The sequence below is a fragment of the Protomyctophum parallelum genome, assembly GCF_964188405.1.
Source record: "Protomyctophum parallelum genome assembly, chromosome: 1".
NCBI lineage: Eukaryota > Metazoa > Chordata > Actinopteri > Myctophiformes > Myctophidae > Protomyctophum > Protomyctophum parallelum.
The window spans coordinates 34,535,808-34,556,704 of record NC_139697.1 but is presented as its reverse complement, the minus strand read 5'-3'; the positions used below and the strand labels follow the sequence as shown (position 1 = coordinate 34,556,704).

At 36.7% G+C, this 20,897-nt stretch overlaps 1 protein-coding gene across 2 annotated transcripts; it reads left to right on the top strand.

Moving 5' to 3' along the window:
- The first annotated feature begins 895 nt into the window (after positions 1 to 895).
- LOC310858470 (uncharacterized protein) lies at positions 896 to 20,758 on the top strand. Of its 2 annotated transcripts, none has more exons than XM_083764592.1 (6): positions 896 to 1,019; positions 2,798 to 4,518; positions 19,078 to 19,295; positions 19,571 to 19,778; positions 20,122 to 20,246; positions 20,353 to 20,758. In XM_083764592.1, exons 2-6 carry the CDS (start codon positions 2,869 to 2,871, stop codon positions 20,387 to 20,389), a joined length of 2,238 nt encoding a protein of 745 aa, XP_083620718.1. In that variant the 5' UTR covers positions 896 to 1,019; positions 2,798 to 2,868; the 3' UTR covers positions 20,390 to 20,758. The 2 variants fall into 2 exon arrangements, with proteins under 2 accessions (XP_083620718.1, XP_083620717.1); XM_083764591.1 differs by having other exon boundaries at positions 19,571 to 19,802.
- Positions 20,759 to 20,897: the final 139 nt, after the last annotated feature.

Below are 20,897 nucleotides of genomic sequence, written 5' to 3'. Positions count from 1 at the left end.
GGGTGGAATCTTGGGATCTGTGTTGTGGGATCTGTTTTAACCCTCAACATAAACATGCTCCATGGCTAACACTTCAGCAACCGTGGAATTAAGCGTACTCTCAACTTTGAAGTCTTCTGGCAAATGAGAGACAAAACAAGCTAAGGAGTGGATAGGACAAGGCATTGGGGAAGCAGGAAGAGGGTGCAAGAAGTGTGACCTCCGCTAGGCTGAAGGCAAGGGGGAAGATTACGTAATACCCGTCTGCATGTGTTTATCTGGGGCTCACCTCGCAGACCGGCAACCGCAGCGTCAACTTTCTTGTACATGCCACCTGTTGGCCAGTAGGCCATGGCATTTTTATGCATTGTTTTCCCATGTCTAATTTTAACTGAAATATCTAATCCATCTGGAATCTGGATCTAATCTATATGAAACATTACCCAAATATGTAGTCATGCATAATAGATGGATAGACTGGCCACACTTCGTGGCAGAGTTACATGCTACACTGAGAACTCCCTGACTTTGTAGACTTATTTTTGCAGGATATGGCATCGAAGTGGGCAATTGCCTATTTGCTGTTTTTGCACCAGTTGGCTGTCAAGCCAATGACTGAATTCAGATGGTGTGGCGTTGGCACTGTGAGTGAGCAGATGTCTGCCGGGCGTTCAGCGAAACATTTCAGAACAGTGCGTGTCCGAGCCTGTGGGTCTCTTGGGCAAGTTGGGCAGAGAGCCATGCAACTGTGGCCTCTTCTCTCTCACTCTCTCAGTGCCCAGTGTTTATTAATAAACCTAAACAGACTCTAGCGTCGTCATGGCCACACATAGTTGCACAGTGCACACTGACTCTAAGGAAGGAGGTCTTGGGTCTATATCCCCCCTCGTTCCCTCTGTCCGCCCCTCTCACTCTAGTGTCCGCCTGCTATTTTACCCCTCATACTCCTCTGTGTCTTTGTCATCCTATCCACAACGTGTGCATCGTAGCAGCATGTCTGGATATTGGACAACGGAGGAGGAAAGGATTTACACAGCGAGGTAGGTTCAAAGCAATCTTTGTTACTGACCAAAGACGAGTGGGACAATGATGTGGTATTTGTTTGCTTGGAGTATGCAGGGAGAATGACTTGAGGAAACACTAGTAACACCATTACACCAACAGCTCAACTAGCTCCTCACTGCCTAACCTCGACGTGGCTGTGCACGTGCATGTAAACATTTGACCAATTAAATGTGTGAGGGTTTTCAAAACTTTCACAGACCCCCCAAATTGCAAGTTTGGACAATTCTGTCTAGGGACCCTGATATGAAAAGATGTTTTGCTTTAAATAATATTACCTAAATGCCATATGAGATATATGGTACTGTGGTTTGATAGTGGTGATATTTACAACAATATTAGAAGTGACATTCATAACCTTTCTGTATTGCACAAACTTCAAGGGAATTGAAGGTATTGTGAAATCCACATTTGGCTGTGGACCCCCTGGACCACACTTTGAAAACCACTTCCTTGTAGAGCTACTAAGGTAGGAGGTTGATGTTGAACCTAGTTCACAGAATGCTCATTGAATGTCGGGCCAGTGCTCTTTACAGTTGTCGAGCGTCTGGTGCCATGTGCCCCTGTGTTCAAACCTAGCACTCAAGTTAGACAGCTGGCAATCTGGGAACAGCACCTCTTTTCTTTTGAATGTGTGAGTCAACGCTCAAGCTAGACAGCTGGTGACACTGCCCTGTCATACTGTGCCAAGCTGTGCCAGGCACTATACTGTAGTTACAATCCCTCAGCCCTGGGTGGTGACGTCTATGGTAAAGAATAAAAGGACTTAACAGAGCTAAGATCTAAGCTAGTGATCACGCCAACATAATTATGTCGCTACAGCACAGACACTTTCAGAGATGTCCAAGATGTCTTGGCAAACAGGTGCAGTATCCACAGCGCTATAGACATACTTGGTTAAAGCACTCTAACAAGCGGTGCAACGCTGCGCTTTGCACTGGAAAGTCGAGAATATGTTAACGTCTATTTATGTATAGAAACCGCAAGACAAATGCAATGCCTGGTGTGGAAGGAGTGCATGCCTGCCATCCCATAGAAACAGCATGGCGATTATGTTTTCTAGCAACACATCCAGTGTGATTGACCCCTGAGGCAGCCAAACATAGATGGATACATCTTATATTTCAGCTTCTGCTAATGAGTTGGAATATATCAAGCAAGTAACTGGGTTCAGTTTGATCAATTTACTGTCAGACAAAGCCTACCGTATGCTTGCCAGGCTTGGCAGGCACTTCAAGGGGGGTGACATTACAACTTGATTATTCACCAGGGAGATGTGAATGTGAATACCCATTCACTGATACAATGACATAGTTATGACAATATTCCCAACAACGTTGTAATGAATGTAGTGCCTAACGATTAGAGGCATTTATGCATCTTTTTAAATAATGGCCCGTGACGTGTGTGAATGCCGTGGAGTGAGCGGGTGTTTGTTTATATTTGGTGTGTGTGTGTGTGTGTGTGAGACTGCAGCTCGGTTGTCAGTTGGTGGTCCCTGTGAGGGCTGCATGCTATGGCAGCTGTCAATGAATAACATTCCTCCTGCTAATCTCTCCCTCTGCCCCTCGCCTCTTTCCATGCTTCCATATGCTAACATCAGCATACCTCACATAGAGGTTCAGCCATAATATAAACCTCTCTTCCACTGACATGTCATTACAGACCAGACCTAGTATTTGCACAATTCAAAAGGACTATAAACAATATAATTTGTGTCATCATGTAACATATTTATGTTTCTGCTTTCATCAAGGGGCAGGTCTTGGCAATAAAGGAGTCTGTTATATCCAGGTGTAATTAAGTACATGAAGAAAGAGCATTCTGATGGATGACCAGGATGACAATCTGTCATCAGACCCGAAAGGGTTTGAATCTCTGGTCATCCAAGAAGAGGGTGGAGTGCAGGAACAAACCGTGCTGGTTGAAAGAGTAGAGTGCAACTCTACTCAATCTGAACTTGCCTTCACTGGTAAACTCCTGAATAATTCGGCCCAAATACGGCCATACTTAATGGAAATGGATGACTTACTGAAGAGCTGCGATGAGCTTACAGGTCTTTCCTTCGGCTCTGACTTCATGCCCTTATACACAGATGCTCACCTGAGTGGATCAAAACAAATCAAAGTGGAAGTCATGAAGGACCGATATAGGGAGACTAATGTATCTCCCCAACCGTATATGTCTACTACCTACATTGACACACGTGTGGATAGGAATGAAACGGAGCATGTCCCAACGCATGCCCACCAGCGGGACATCCTCATGAACAATTACGGAGAGTCCAAAGGAGCTCCTTCTCAAACTCTGATGCCCCTCACCTCAGCAGGTGCGGAACTAAGTGGAACCATGGCGGAGTACCAGACCCAGCTGATGGGGATGTTGGCAATGCTAGAGAACAGTATGGAAGAGGCTGGCATGGACTTTGATCCCCAAGAATGGGCTACAGATGAAAGCCAAGAATATGTACAAGTTAGACAAGATCATGGTCCTTGCAAAGCCACATCACTGGGGCCAATGGAGGAAGGAGGAAGTATAGTGAGGATAGAGGCCCAGACAGCATCATCATCTCAGCCCTGGGTTAGCCAACCTGTGGATCGGGTTACAGTGCAAGGATCGAGAGAAGAGGTGATGCTGCGCTCTGCAACCAAAGAAAGCACACCCAATCCCTGCATTGGTCATCAGGATAAGGGGTGTGTCTCGGTGGAAGGACTGGAACGGTCAGACACTGAAACTGGTGCGAGTGTGGATTTTATAGTAGATCCAGGGACTTGTGAGCTGCAGCTGCAACGGTGGTCCCCTCCAATGACCACCAAGAACACAGGAAATGAATCAGGAACATTTGAAGGGGCACACACATATAGATATGCGTCTGCTGGCAAAGAGACAAACATAAGGGGACACATATCTAGAATGGATGTAGAGAACAGTGAAACATTGAAACCAGATACAGAGATGGAAGTGACTGGTCCGAGCACGTGCATGGAGAAACTACAGGCACTGGGGGCTCAGGTGAACACGTGTATCGAGGAGGTCCAGCACCTGGAGAAAAAGAGGGAGGAGCTGCTAAAGGAGGTGCTGAGGCTGCGGGGGGAGGAGGTGGCAACGGGGAGTTGGGAGGAGGAGGAGGAGAGAGAGGAGGGAGGACAGAACACTGAGAGAAAGGAGGGAGGACAGAACACTGAGAGAGAGGAGGGAGGACAGAACACTGAGAGAAAGGTGGCAGAGCTGATGGCTGTGCTGAAGCGGGAGGCCGAGGAGAGCAGGGAGGAGAACAAGAGGGAGGTGCAAACCCTCAGGGAACAGAGGGCAGAGGAGGAGAGGGCGGTGTGGAGGGTCATCCTGGAGAGAGCGGCACTGCAGGAGGAGAGCAGGCGGCTGAAGAGGAGGCTATTTGCTGTGGCTAGAGACTGCGCTTACTGCCAGGCCGCCATGAACACGCAGCAACGTGTGGTGGAGAGGTTCAAGACAGAGGAGGTAGGAAGGCCATTGAGCATTTAGTTTACATTTCAGATCCCTCTAGTCTAGAACAGACTTTAAGGCCTAGTAGACACACTAAAAAGCATTTTAAAATGATTCAAGTTCAAGTATAAAAGCATTTTGGCTTTTAAAGTAACACTGTATAACTAGAAAATTCGCAATTTTAAAAAATTGCAGAGTGTGGTTGCCGCAGTGGCTTACATATGCCCCTCCCACTAGTATTGCCAGCCAATTACAATTTCAAGTCACGCCTTAGATCATGCGTAAGTAATTCGGAGGGGATTTAACCCCCGAAATTCATGTTCCAGGGAAAAAATAATTTTGATTTTACGACCTACGGTTCAAGAGTTATAAGCCAAAAGGTAAAGTGGGCTGTTATAGCGCCACCATGAGGCCGACCTATAAAATTATAATTTTAATTCATTTTAGTCATAATTAAGAAATATCCCTAAAAGTTTTGTAACTATAGTGATTACAGTCTCCGAGGAAAAAATACTTGAATGTGATTTTTTGCCTTTTCCCATTCATGTCAATGGGGAAATTTAATTCACTAATAAATTCATATCAATTAAACTATACAACATTTCTCTTAACAAAATACAAGCACACGATTCCCGATTTTTCCGGTCAATTTGACATATGGCTCAAGTGCGTACAGCGTACAGTGTGGGAGGTATAAAGCGACAAAAAAAAGACTACTCCAGTGGAATAATACTACGAATAATAACTAGAAAGCAGTTCCTGTAGAAACTGCGTGGGCTCGCGTAAAATGCTTTGTATAAAGTTATTGCCGTGTCAAGTTTGAAACTCGGGGACCGGAGTAATGGTGTTACCATTGGTGGTCTAAGTCCATAATCAAAATTTCTGGACTGTAACATATTGTAAAGAAAAGTAGAAAATGTATTAAAGCTGAAGTAAAAGTTAAAAAAGTATGAACATTTGTAAAAACTATAGTTTAAGCATAAATAACTGCATAAAGCGGAAATAAAGTATGTGGAAGTAGTATGATGCCCAAAAAGGGGCAGAATAAAGTAAGTAAAGTATTACTGTCTACTAATGATTTGTAATGTATGAATAATGCTTTACAATGTATTCTTGATGAATCAAGAAAAGGTAAAAAAGAAAAAAAATAGTCAATCCAATGGAGTATACATATAAAAGCATTCATGAGCTTAACAGAAATAGCATACTTTTACATGTAAATAGAAGGTTCAAATAGCATATAGGCCTATCTTTAAAAGCATAAACACAATGATTATTGATAATGGTCTAAGATATTTCTTAAAAAAAATATTAAGATAAAAAATATTAAGTTCTTTATTATTATTTTTTTCCTTTTAAGTTTAAAAAAAAGTTAAAGTTTTAATTTTTTAATGTTTTTAATTTTTTTTAATTTTTTAATTTTTTAATCATGCTAATGCTAACATGCTAATGCTAACATGCTAACATGCTAATGCTAACATGCTAACATGCTAATGCTATCATGCTAACATGCTAATGTTAACATGCTAATGCTATCATGCTAATGCTAACATGCTAATGCTAACATGCTAATGCTAACATGCTAACATGCTAATGCTAACATGCTAATGCTATCATGCTAACATGCTAATGCTAACATGCTAACATGCTAATGCTAACATGCTAATGCTAACATGCTAACATGCTAATGCTATCATGCTAATGCTAACATGCTAATGCTAACATGCTAACATGCTAATGCTAACATGCTAATGCTATCATGCTAACATGCTAATGCTAACATGCTAATGCTAACATGCTAACATGCTAATGATAACATGCTAATGATAACATGCTAATGCTATCATGCTAACATGCTAATGCTAACATGCTAACATGCTAATGCTAACATGCTAATGCTAACATGCTAACATGCTAATGCTATCATGCTAACATGCTAACATGCTAACATGCTAATGTTAACATGCTAATGCTAACATGCTAATGCTAACATGCTAACATGCTAACATGCTAATGCTAACATGCTAATGCTAACATGCTAATGCTATCATGCTAACATGCTAATGTCAACATGCTAATGCTAACATGCTAACATGCTAATGCTATCATGCTAACATGCTAATGCTATCATGCTAATGCTAACATGCTAACATGCTAATGCTAACATGCTAATTTTTAAGTTTTCATTTTTTTCATTTTTTTCAATTTTTTTCAATTTTTCCATTTTTTTTAATTTTTTTAATTTTTTTAATTTTTTTTTAATTTTTTTTCTTTTTTTTTAATTTTTTTTTTTTTTTTTAATTTTTTAATTTTTTTTTATTTTTTTTTAATTATTTTATTTTTATTTTTTTGAAAATATTTTTTTATAAACGTGTGTGTGTGTGTGTGCGTGCGTGCGTGCGTGCGTGCGTGCGTGCGTGCACTTGTGAGAGCTGTGTAAAGGCCAGCCAATAGGAAGACAGGGTGTGTGTGTGCGTGCGTGCATGCGTGCGTGCGTGCTCTTGCGAGAGCTGTGTAAAGGCCATCCAATTGCACAAATAGCAGACCTACAAGCCCACAAGGTATCGCAGAGCAACTCATTGAGATCTTGTAACTTTAATTTCAGCCCTGTAATTAAGCTCTTATATGTCTCAGCTGTGGAAGTGTAAAAGACAAACAAGTGGCGCGCAACTTGAAGGTCTTGATCTTGAATGGTCTTGAATGGGGGGAAACTATGCCCGAACAAATTGCTCTATCGCAAAAAGTAAAAGTCGAATGCAAATAATTTCTTCGCTGTGAGTGGCCTGAGATATTGAGGTACACCATGTGCGATTGTGGTGTTGGTACGATCGAAAATGTGGTTATAAGAGCGAGTTAAGAATTGTCATCGCGATAATTTCCTCGTAAGATTTCTACAATGGATGTCAATGAGCAGCTTGACTGTATTTGTGTCACTTAAAATGCCGTAGTCCACATTCTGTATGTCTCTGTGTTTTGGTGGTCACATTGTGTGAAAGAGGACATGTGTGGCTACAAAATGACCAAAGGACATGCGTGTAAAGTGAATATTTTGGCCGGGACGGCAATTTGTTTGGTAAATTTTCAAGGAAAGATTTTCTGTTTGTACACTCTAGTGAAAGAAGCCCTGCACTCTAAGTTGGCACTAATTAGGCGAAACGGCCTGCGATTGAACTGAGATTTCGGAAAAAACGTTTAACGTATTCGAATACGGTTTGAACCACGAAAAAGTCCAGAGTCGTGTGAGCTTTCTAAAGTTTAAATCACGTTTCTACGACAAAGTATGCCAGAGTAATGAGGCTGCAAAAGTGAGGTTGATTTAGAGATAAATCCCATACATTGTCAATGGGAGGAAAAAACTATAAATAAAGTTAAATATTTTAAAAAGTATAAACTTTTTCAAAACAACTTTTTCACCAATTAAAGTTCAAAGATAGATGAACATTATAAAGTTTGAATGAAGTTTCAAAGTGAAAGTATGACGGAGTAATAAGAGCTCAAAAAAGTTAACTGTGAAAAATGGGACCTTTTTTCCATCGACTCTCACTATAAAGAATGTAAAAAAAAGTTAAAAAGTTAAAAAGTATAAAAAGTATAAAACTTTGTAAAAAAAAAAAAACAAGCATAAATAACTGCAAAGAGCTGAACAGTTTGAAGTTTGAACTACATTTCTAGCATAAAGTATGTGGAAGTAGTTACGTGACAAAAAAAGTGGCGGAAATTGGAATAAAGTATAACTAGAAAGCAGTTCCTGTAGAAACTGCGTGGGCTCGCGTAAAATGCTTTGTATAAAGTTATTGCCGTGTCAAGTTTGAAACTCGGGGACCGGAGTAATGGTGTTACCATTTGTGTTCTAAATCCATAATCAAAATTTCGGGACTGTAGCATATTGTAAAGAAAAGTAGAAAATGCATTAAAGCTGAAGTAAAAGTAAAAAAAAGTATGAAAATGTGTAAAAACTATAGTTTAAGCAGAATAAAGTATGTGGAAGTTGTAGAAGTGTTTTTAAAGTTTTTCTTTAAATGTAAAAAAAAAAAAAAAAAATCTAAAAAATTGAAGTTTTTTCTTTTTAAGTAAAAAAGAAAAAAAAAGTTTTTTATTTTTAAGTTTTCATTTTTTTTAATTTTTTTTCATTTTTTTCAATTTTTTTCAATTTTTTCATTTTTTTTAATTTTTTTATTTTTTTTTAAATTTTTTTTAATTTTTTTAATTTTTTTAATTTTTTTTTAATTTTTTTTGAAAATACTTTTTTGAAAATACTTTTTTGAAAATACTTTTTTGAAAATACTTTTTTGAAAATACTTTTTTGAAAATACTTTTTTGAAAATACTCTTTTGAAAATACTTTTTTGAAAATACTTTTTCATCTCTATCTGATCTATCTGTGTAAAGGCCATCCAATTGCACAAATAGCAGACCTACAAGCCCACAATGTATCGCAGAGCAACTCATTGAGATCTTGTAACTTTAATTTCAGCCCTGTAATTAAGCCCTTATATGTCTCAGCTGTGGAAGTGTAAAAGGCTGGGAGTGGCGCGCAACTTGATCTCTTATTTTACAATGGTTCTGAATGGGGGGAAACTATGCCCGAACAAATTGCTCTATCGCAAAAAGTAAAAGTCGAATGCAAATAATTTCTTCGCTGTGAGTGGCCTGAGATATTGAGGTACACCATGTGCGATTGTGGTGTTGGTACAATCGGAAATGTGGTTATAAGAGCGAGTTAAGAATTGTCATCGCGATAATTTCCTCGTAAGGATTTTACTATGGAGGTCAATGAGCAGATTGACTGTATTTGTGTCACTTAAAAGGCCGTAGTTCACATTCTGTATGTCTCTGTGTTTTGGTGGTCACATTGTGTGAAAGAGGACATGTGTGGCTACAAAATGACCAAAGGACATGCGTGTAAAGTGAATATCTTGGCCGGGACGGCAATTTGTTTGGTAAATTTTCAAGGAAAGATTTTCTGTTCTACGCACTCTAGTGAAAAAAGCCCGCACTCTAAGTTGGCACTAATTAGGCGAAACGGCCTGCGATTGAACTGAGATTTCGGAAAAACCGTTTAACGTATTCGAATACGGTTTGAACCACGAAAAAGTCCAGAGTCGTGTGAGCTTTCTAAAGTTTAAATCACGTTTCTACGACAAAGTATGCCAGAGTAATGAGGCTGCAAAAGTGAGGTTGATTTAGAGATCAATCCCATACATTGTCAATGGGAGGAAAAAACTATAAATAAAGTTAAATATTTTAAAAAGTATAAACTTTTTCAAAACAACTTTTTCACCAATTAAAGTTCAAAGATAGATGAACATTATAAAGTTTGAATGAAGTTTCAAAGTGAAAGTATGACGGAGTAATAAGAGCTCAAAAAAGTTAACTGTGAAAAATGGGACCTTTCTTCCATCGACTCTCACTATAAAGAATGTAAAAAAAAAGTTAAAAAGTATAAAAAGTATAAAAAGTATAAAACTTTGTAAAAAAAAAAAAACAAGCATAAATAACTGCAAAGAGCTGAACAGTTTGAAGTTTGAACTACATTTCTAGCATAAAGTATGTGGAAGTAGTTACGTGACAAAAAAGTGGCGGAAATTGGAATAAAGAAGTATAAATAAATAAATAAATATAAACTGGCAGTAACAATTGTGTGCTCGCTGAGGCGAGCCCACAACTAGAAAGCAGTTCCTGTAGAAACTGCGTGGGCTCGCGTAAAATGCTTTGTATAAAGTTATTGCCGTGTCAAGTTTGAAACTCGGGGACCGGAGTAATGGTGTTACCATTTGTGTTCTAAATCCATAATCAAAATTTCGGGACTGTAGCATATTGTAAAGAAAAGTAGAAAATGCATTAAAGCTGAAGTAAAAGTAAAAAAAAGTATGAAAATGTGTAAAAACTATAGTTTAAGCAGAATAAAGTATGTGGAAGTTGTAGAAGTGTTTTTAAAGTTTTTCTTTAAATGTAAAAAAAAAAAAAAAAATCTAAAAAATTGAAGTTTTTTCTTTTTAAGTAAAAAAAAAAAAAAAAAAAAGTTTTAATTTTTTTCCTTTTTTTTCAATTTTTTTCATTTTTTTCATTTTTTTTCATTTTTTTAATTTTTATAATTTTTTTTAATTTTTTTAATTTTTTTTAAGTTTTTTTAATTTTTTTTAATTTTTTTAATTTTTTTAATTTTTTTTAATTTTTTTTAATTTTTTTTAATTTTTTTGAAAATATTTTTTTATAAACGTGTGTGTGTGTGTGTGTGTGCGTGCGTGCGTGCGTGCGTGCACTTGCGAGAGCTGTGTAAAGGCCAGCCAATAGGAAGACAGGGTGTGTGTGTGCGTGCGTGCATGCGTGCGTGCGTGCTCTTGCGAGAGCTGTGTAAAGGCCATCCAATTGCACAAATAGCAGACCTACAAGCCCACAAGGTATCGCAGAGCAACTCATTGAGATCTTGTAACTTTAATTTCAGCCCTGTAATTAAGCTCTTATATGTCTCAGCTGTGGAAGTGTAAAAGACAAACAAGTGGCGCGCAACTTGATCTCTTATTTTACAATGGTTCTGAATGGGGGGAAACTATGCCCGAACAAATTGCTCTATCGCAAAAAGTAAAAGTCGAATGCAAATAATTTTTTCGCTGTGAGTGGCCTGAGATATTGAGGTACACCATGTGCGATTGTGGTGTTGGTACGATCGAAAATGTGGTTATAAGAGCGAGTTAAGAATTGTCATCGCGATAATTTCCTCGTAAGGATTTTACAATTGAGGTCAATGAGCAGATTGACTGTATTTGTGTCACTTAAAAGGCCGTAGTTCACATTCTGTATGTCTCTGTGTTTTGGTGGTCACATTGTGTGAAAGAGGACATGTGTGGCTACAAAATGACCAAAGGACATGCGTGTAAAGTGAATATCTTGGCCGGGACGGCAATTTGTTTGGTAAATTTTCAAGGAAAGATTTTCTGTTCTACGCACTCTAGTGAAAAAAGCCCGCACTCTAAGTTGGCACTAATTAGGCGAAACGGCCTGCGATTGAACTGCGATTTCGGAAAAAACGTTTAACGTATTCGAATACGGTTTGAACCACGAAAAAGTCCAGAGTCGTGTGAGCTTTCTAAAGTTTAAATCACGTTTCTACGACAAAGTATGCCAGAGTAATGAGGCTGCAAAAGTGAGGTTGATTTAGAGATAAATCCCATACATTGTCAATGGGAGGAAAAAACTATAAATAAAGTTAAATATTTTAAAAAGTATAAACTTTTTCAAAACAACTTTTTCACCAATTAAAGTTCAAAGATAGATGAACATTATAAAGTTTGAATGAAGTTTCAAAGTGAAAGTATGACGGAGTAATAAGAGCTCAAAAAAGTTAACTGTGAAAAATGGGACCTTTCTTCCATCGACTCTCACTATAAAGAATGTAAAAAAAAAGTTAAAAAGTTAAAAAGTATAAAAAGTATAAAACTTTGTAAAAATTCTAATTGGAGCATAAATAACTGCAAAGAGCTGAACAGTTTGAAGTTTGAACTAAATTTCTAGCATAAAGTATGTGGAAGTAGTTAGGTGCCAAAAAAAACGGCGGAATAAAGAAACATAAGAATAACTAGAAAGCAGTTCCCTGCAGAAACTGCGTGGGCTCGCCAAAAGACGCAATGTATATAATGTACAGTAGAAAATGTATTAAAGCTGAAAGAAAAGTTTAAAAAATAATGTATAAAAATTGGTAAAAAGAATAAGCATAAATAACTGCATAAAGCGGAATAAAGTATGTGGAAGTAGTACGATGCCCAAAAAGTGGCAGAATAAAGTAAGTAAAGTATTACTGTCTACTAATTATTTGTAATGTATGAATAATGCTTTACAATGTATTCTTGATGAATTAAGAAAAGGTAAAAAAGAAAAAGAAAAAAAAGAGTAAATCCAATGGAGTATACATATAAAAGCATTCATGAGCTTAACAGAAATAGCATACTTTTACATGTAAAAGAAGGTGCAAATAGCATATAGGCCTATCTTTAAAAGCATAAACACAATGATTATTCATAATGGTCTAAGATTTTTCTTTAAATGTAAAAAAAATAATAATATTAAGTTTCTTATTAAAAGTTTTTTCTTTTTAAGTTTAAAAAAAAAGTTAAAGTTTTTAATTTTTTAATTTTAAAAAAAGAAATCCAATTTTAATAAGTAATGGTGTTACCATTGGTGTTCTAAATCTATAATCAAAATTTCGGGACTGTAGCATATTGTAAAGAAAAGTAGAAAATGCATTAAAGCTGAAGAAAAAGTTAAAAAAAGTATGAAAATGTGTAAAAACTATAGTTTAAGCAGAATAAAGTATGTGGAAGTTGTAGAAGTGTTTTTAAAGTTTTTCTTTAAATGTAAAAAAAAAAAGAAAAATCTAAAAAATTGAAGTTTTTTCTTTTTAAGTAAAAAAGAAAAAAAGAATATTTTTAAGTTTTCATTTTTTTCATTTTTTTCATTTTTTTCAATTTTTTCATTTTTTTTAATTTTTTTCATTTTTTTCATTTTTTTTAATTTTTTTTAATTTTTTTTAAGTTTTTTAATTTTTTTAATTTTTTTTAAGTTTTTTTATTTTTTTTATTTTTTTTTATTTTTTTTGAAAATATTTTTTTATAAACGTGTGTGTGTGTGCGTGCGTGCGTGCGTGCGTGCGTGCGTGCACTTGCGAGAGCTGTGTAAAGGCCAGCCAATAGGAAGACAGGGTGTGTGTGTGCGTGCGTGCATGTGTAAAGCTGTGTAAAGGCCATCCAATTGCACAAATAGCAGACCTACAAGCCCACAAGGTATCGCAGAGCAACTCATTGAGATCTTGTAACTTTAATTTCAGCCCTGTAATTAAGCCCTTATATGTCTCAGCTGTGGAAGTGTAAAAGACAAACAAGTGGCGCGCAACTTGATCTCTTATTTTACAATGGTTCTGAATGGGGGGAAACTATGCCCGAACAAATTGCTCTATCGCAAAAAGTAAAAGTCGAATGCAAATACTTTTTTCGCTGTGAGTGGCCTGAGATATTGAGGTACACCATGTGCGATTCTGGTGTTGGTACGATCGAAAATGTGGTTATAAGAGCGAGTTAAGAATTGTCATCGCGATAATTTCCTCGTAAGGATTTTACAATTGAGGTCAATGAGCAGATTGACTGTATTTGTGTCACTTAAAAGGCCGTAGTTCACATTCTGTATGTCTCTGTGTTTTGGTGGTCACATTGTGTGAAAGAGGACATGTGTGGCTACAAAATGACCAAAGGACATGCGTGTAAAGTGAATATTTTGGCCGGGACGGCAATTTGTTTGGTAGATTTTCAAGGAAAGATTTTCTGTTCACACACTCTAGTGAAAGAAGCCCTGCACTCTAACTTGACACTAATTAGGCGAAACGGCCTGCGATTGAACTGCGATTTCGGAAAAACCGTTTAACGTATTCGAATACGGTTTGAACCACGAAAAAGTCCAGAGTCGTGTGAGCTTTCTAAAGTTTAAATCACGTTTCTACGACAAAGTATGCCAGAGTAATGAGGCTGCAAAAGTGAGGTTGATTTAGAGATAAATCCCATACATTGTCAATGGGAGGAAAAAACTATAAATAAAGTTAAATATTTTAAAAAGTATAAACTTTTTCAAAACAACTTTTTCACCAATGAAAGTTCAAAGATAGATGAACATTATAAAGTTTGAATGAAGTTTCAAAGTGAAAGTATGACGGAGTAATAAGAGCTCAAAAAAGTTAACTGTGAAAAATGGGACATTTCTTCCATCGACTCTCACTATAAAGAATGTAAAAAAAAGTTAAAAAGTTAAAAAGTATAAAAAGTATAAAACTTTGTAAAAATTCTAATTGGAGCAATAATAACTGCAAAGAGCTGAACAGTTTGAAGTTTGAACTAAATTTCTAGCATAAAGTATGTGGAAGTAGTAGGAAACCGAAAACAAAAAGGCGGAAATTGGAATAATAACTAGAAAGCAGTTCCTGTAGAAACTGCGTGGGCTCGCGTAAAATGCTTTGTATAAAGTTATTGCCGTGTCAAGTTTGAAACTCGGGGAGTAATGGTGTTACCATTGGTGTTCTAAATCTATAATCAAAATTTCGGGACTGTAGCATATTGTAAAGAAAAGTAGAAAATGCATTAAAGCTGAAGTAAAAGTTAAAAAAAGTATGAAAATGTGTAAAAACTATAGTTTAAGCAGAATAAAGTATGTGGAAGTTGTAGAAGTGTTTTTAAAGTTTTTCTTTAAATGTAAAAAAAAAAAAAAAAATCAAAAGAATTGAAGTTTTTTCTTTTTAAGTAAAAAAGAAAAAAAAAAATAGGTTTTCATTTTTTTCATTTTTTTTCATTTTTTTCAAATTTTTTAATTTTTTTCAAATTTTTCATTTTTTTAATTTTTTAATTAATTTTTTTAATTTTTTTAATTTTTTTAATTTTTTTAAAATTTTTTAATTTTTTTGAAAATATTTTTTGAAAATACTTTTTTGAAAATACTTTTTTGAAAATACTTTTGAAAATACTTTTTTGAAAATACTTTTTCATCTCTATCTGATCTATCTGTGTAAAGGCCATCCAATTGCACAAATAGCAGACCTACAAGCCCACAAGGTATCGCAGAGCAACTCATTGAGATCTTGTAACTTTAATTTCAGCCCTGTAATTAAGCCCTTATATGTCTCAGCTGTGGAAGTGTAAAAGACAAACAAGTGGCGCGCAACTTGATCTCTTATTTTACAATGGTTCTGAATGGGGGGAAACTATGCCCGAACAAATTGCTCTATCGCAAAAAGTAAAAGTCGAATGCAAATAATTTTTTCGCTGTGAGTGGCCTGAGATATTGAGGTACACCATGTACGATTGTGGTGTTGGTACGATCGAAAATGTGGTTATAAGAGCGAGTTAAGAATTGTCATCGCGATAATTTCCTCGTAAGGATTTTACAATTGAGGTCAATGAGCAGATTGACTGTATTTGTGTCACTTAAAAGGCCGTAGTTCACATTCTGTATGTCTCTGTGTTTTGGTGGTCACATTGTGTGAAAGAGGACATGTGTGGCTACAAAATGACCAAAGGACATGCGTGTAAAGTGAATATCTTGGCCGGGACGGCAATTTGTTTGGTAAATTTTCAAGGAAAGATTTTCTGTTCTACGCACTCTAGTGAAAAAAGCCCGCACTCTAAGTTGGCACTAATTAGGCGAAACGGCCTGCGATTGAACTGCGATTTCGGAAAAAACGTTTAACGTATTCGAATACGGTTTGAACCACGAAAAAGTCCAGAGTCGTGTGAGCTTTCTAAAGTTTAAATCACGTTTCTACGACAAAGTATGCCAGAGTAATGAGGCTGCAAAAGTGAGGTTGATTTAGAGATAAATCCCATACATTGTCAATGGGAGGAAAAAACTATAAATAAAGTTAAATATTTTAAAAAGTATAAACTTTTTCAAAACAACTTTTTCACCAATTAAAGTTCAAAGATAGATGAACATTATAAAGTTTGAATGAAGTTTCAAAGTGAAAGTATGACGGAGTAATAAGAGCTCAAAAAAGTTAACTGTGAAAAATGGGACCTTTCTTCCATCGACTCTCACTATAAAGAATGTAAAAAAAAGTTAAAAAGTTAAAAAGTATAAAAAGTATAAAACTTTGTAAAAATTCTAATTGGAGCATAAATAACTGCAAAGAGCTGAACAGTTTGAAGTTTGAACTAAATTTCTAGCATAAAGTATGTGGAAGTAGTAGGAAACCGAAAAAAAGGCGGAAATTGGAATAATAATAATAACGATAATAAATATAAACTGAGAGTAACTAGTGTGTGCTCGCTGTGGCGAGCCCACAATAAATATAGGCTGCCAATATCTAGTGTGTGCTCGCTGTGGCGAGCCCACAACTAGAAAGCAGTTCCTGTAGAAACTGCGTGGGCTCGCGTAAAATGCTTTGTATAAAGTTATTGCCGTGTCAAGTTTGAAACTCGGGGACCGGAGTAATGGTGTTACCATTGGTGTTCTAAATCTATAATCAAAATTTCGGGACTGTAGCATATTGTAAAGAAAAGTAGAAAATGCATTAAAGCTGAAGTAAAAGTTAAAAAAAGTATGAAAATGTGTAAAAACTATAGTTTAAGCAGAATAAAGTATGTGGAAGTTGTAGAAGTGTTTTTAAAGTTTTTCTTTAAATGTAAAAAAAAAAAAAAAAATCTAAAAAATTGAAGTTTTTTCTTTTTAAGTAAAAAAGATTTTTTTTTTTTTAAGTTTTCATTTTTTTCATTTTTTTTCATTTTTTTCATTTTTTTTAATTTTTTTCAATTTTTTCATTTTTTTTCAATTTTTTAATTTTTTTTATTTTTTTTTATTTTTTTTAATTTTTTCATTTTTGTTTTATTTTTTTAATTTTTTTGAAAATATTTTTTGAAAATATTTTTTGAAAATACTTTTTTGAAAATACTTTTTTGAAAATACTTTTTTGAAAATACTTTTTTGAAAATACTTTTTTGAAAATACTTTTGAAAAGACTTTTTTGAAGATACTTTTTCATCTCTATCTGATCTATCTGTGTAAAGGCCATCCAATTGCACAAATAGCAGACCTACAAGCCCACAAGGTATCGCAGAGCAACTCATTGAGATCTTGTAACTTTAATTTCAGCCCTGTAATTAAGCCCTTATATGTCTCAGCTGTGGAAGTGTAAAAGACAAACAAGTGGCGCGCAACTTGATCTCTTATTTTACAATGGTTCTGAATGGGGGGAAACTATGCCCGAACAAATTGCTCTATCGCAAAAAGTAAAAGTCGAATGCAAATAATTCTTTCGCTGTGAGTGGCCTGAGATATTGAGGTACACCATGTGCGATTGTGGTGTTGGTACGATCGAAAATGTGGTTATAAGAGCGAGTTAAGAATTGTCATCGCGATAATTTCCTCGTAAGATTTCTACAATGGATGTCAATGAGCAGATTGACTGTATTTGTGTCACTTAAAAGGCCGTAGTTCACATTCTGTATGTCTCTGTGTTTTGGTGGTCACATTGTGTGAAAGAGGACATGTGTGGCTACAAAATGACCAAAGGACATGCGTGTAAAGTGAATATCTTGGCCGGGACGGCAATTTGTTTGGTAAATTTTCAAGGAAAGATTTTCTGTTTGTACACTCTAGTGAAAGAAGCCCTGCACTCTAAGTTGGCACTAATTAGGCGAAACGGCCTGCGATTGAACTGCGATTTCGGAAAAACCGTTTAACGTATTCGAATACGGTTTGAACCACGAAAAAGTCCAGAGTCGTGTGAGCTTTCTAAAGTTTAAATCACGTTTCTACGACAAAGTATGCCAGAGTAATGAGGCTGCAAAAGTGAGGTTGATTTAGAGATCAATCCCATACATTGTCAATGGGAGGAAAAAACTATAAATAAAGTTAAATATTTTAAAAAGTATAAACTTTTTCAAAACAACTTTTTCACCAATTAAAGTTCAAAGATAGATGAACATTATAAAGTTTGAATGAAGTTTCAAAGTGAAAGTATGACGGAGTAATAAGAGCTCAAAAAAGTTAACTGTGAAAAATGGGACCTTTCTTCCATCGACTCTCACTATAAAGAATGTAAAAAAAAGTTAAAAAGTTAAAAAGTATAAAAAGTATAAAACTTTGTAAAAATTCTAATTGGAGCATAAATAACTGCAAAGAGCTGAACAGTTTGAAGTTTGAACTAAATTTCTAGCATAAAGTATGTGGAAGTAGTTAGGTGCCAAAAAAACGGCGGAATAAAGAAGAATAAATATAAACTGGCAATATCTAGTGTGTGCTCGCTGTGGCGAGCCCACAAATAAATAAATATAAACTGGCAGTAACAATTGTGTGCTCGCTGAGGCGAGCCCACAATAATAAAGTGTTACAATTACTAGAGTCTGGTTGCCCCTTTTGGGGCAACCACACTAATTACAGTTATAAGAACTCGTACTGTAAGTACTCATAATGCAATCATAGCGCATTCTAATGTCTTTCATATAAGGTCACAAATATCATAATACTTCATAATACATACTACTTCATTCATTTTCTTTTGGCTAAGATTAAAATTAGGGGAATTATAATACATTGATTGTCCAGCAATTGTGAAATGTAATAATACTTGACCTTGATATAAGTCATCATAAAATGTTGCCATTCATTATTGTGAACGCAGGTCGCAGTTAACGAAATGAAATTGTGCATTTCCCGTCAGTTGGTCACGCCCTATATGGTCATGCCTTGTGACATCAGTGATAAAACTAGAGTTCTCAACAGGCCCGAAAATTAAGGCCTGGCCCTACCTGGGCCCTCATCAAACCCTGTACACTTAAGACACACTCCATATATGGCCAGCAGTACAAAATTCATTCAATATGTAGATCTGACCCCCATCCCAAAGCGCCAGCGCTCCCACAGGTTGAGAACCACTGGCATACAGATACAACAATGCTGTATTCTTTGGGATACACCGTCTCTGCCTGAGCTGGGGATCAAACCAGCATCTTTACAGCTTCCGGGGCGGACTTCATACCTTTATGCCATTGCCACACTGGATATGCAAATAAATGCAATGTGTTCCTTCTCCCCATGATTCCAGGAGCAGATGCAGTCTGCAGTGCTCCAGCTCACAAAGGAGTGCTCCCAGCTCCGCTCAGCTCACCAGCAGCAGCTCTCCAGCTTGGAGGCCCAGTTCAACGCCCAGTGCTCCAGCCAAACACCCAGTAACACGCAGGAGGAGCTGACTCAGTGCCGGAGGACCTCCTGCGGCGACATGGAGCAATACCTGCAGGGCGAGCTGAAGGCACTTGAGGCCAGGTACCATCAAGTCATACCCGACACATTAAATGGATATCAACCCGAGAAGACATGCAATATATTATACACATTACCAACTAATTGCAATGACCATAATATCTGCTAGAGTTGTATGTCTGCCGTCTAGTACAGAAAACTCTATGAGATTTATCTTTTGTAATAATGCGAGTCCTGTATGTGTATTGTTAGGAATAGACACTTCCTTGTTTAAAAAAAAACATTGACAATTTTGACACGAAATATACCTTTGAAATTTCTTTTGTCTCAATGTCCAGGTTTGAGCCCATGGTTGTGGCCCTGCTGAAAAGGAAGGAGGCAATAGCCACATCTCTGGTCCAAGTCAAAGCGCAGGCCCAGGAGCTCAGGGTTAAGGTGGGCCCCCTGAGGGACGAGAGCCAGAGACTGAGGCTCCAGAGGGCCTGTCTGGAAGAGAGACTCAAACTAATGCACATACAGAGGAGAGAAGACGTGGTGCAGTATAAGGTGCGAGAGAGAAGGCAGGGAATGGTATGGATCAAACTAGGAAGGAACATTAAATGTTCTGCAACATATTCCAATGTTCTGCAACAAAGGAGGTGACATAATGCAGCTTAGCTATTCACTTTTTTGATACCGCCGCGCTCTGACTTCTCTGGTGCGATATCCTCTTAGATCAATAACATTTATAAAAGGTAATGGGTCGCGCACAGGTTACAAGAACCGTTTCAGCTATCCAGCCTTGCAACATGTAATTAAAATAAAAGATAAAACTCAGGGGGGACCCATTACCTTTATATATGCAGCATGAAACCTTCTGATGCATGTATTATCATCTGAACCCTTACAGGACTCTGTATCAAGCCTCGAGGAGCGCAGCAGAGGACTGAAGACAGAGCTCAACATTCAACAGCGGAAAACCAAAGAGATGGAAGAACTCAAAGAAAGTCTCAGCAAACAACTCCTCCACTACAGGTCAGATATTCAGATAACACAATTCCGTACAAAGCCATTAATCATACATACAGGATATTTTTCTTTGTATAATCTCGCCCTAATTATTAAAACATTGTTTTTACAGGGCTGCCATTGAGGACCATAACAAGGAGAAAACATGAGTGCACATTATATATACATCGAGGATTTTAGTGATCGTGTTTGCACACAATAGAAATATTGTTTTATTATAACCACTTTAAATGTTAGCGTCCCCAATTTGGGGACATTTTGTAAACCAAATGTGTTTATTTTATTTTCAAAACCAGCAAAAAACAAAGTCAATATACAAGCTCCACAATGCGTCGCTATGCTATAACGCAAGCTTGTAGATTGTGTTTATTCATTGCACGATTAAGTATATAGGGCTTAAGTGGTCAAAGAGGGCGAGTTGAAGAGCTTTTAACTCATCAAAAGACACTGGAATACAATAACAGACCTCAGAGGACAGGCATCTGTAACAGTTTTGAATAAAAAGGTTTATGCTTTCATTGTCACCCAAGTGCTGCTGATGACTGGTATGAATTGAGTCCACAGAAAGGTTGGTGTACTTATAAGGGCAATGTGAACAGAATGTCTAAACAACAGGACAGGGAAATAGAGTGATAGTTAGGCTGATGGACGATGGTA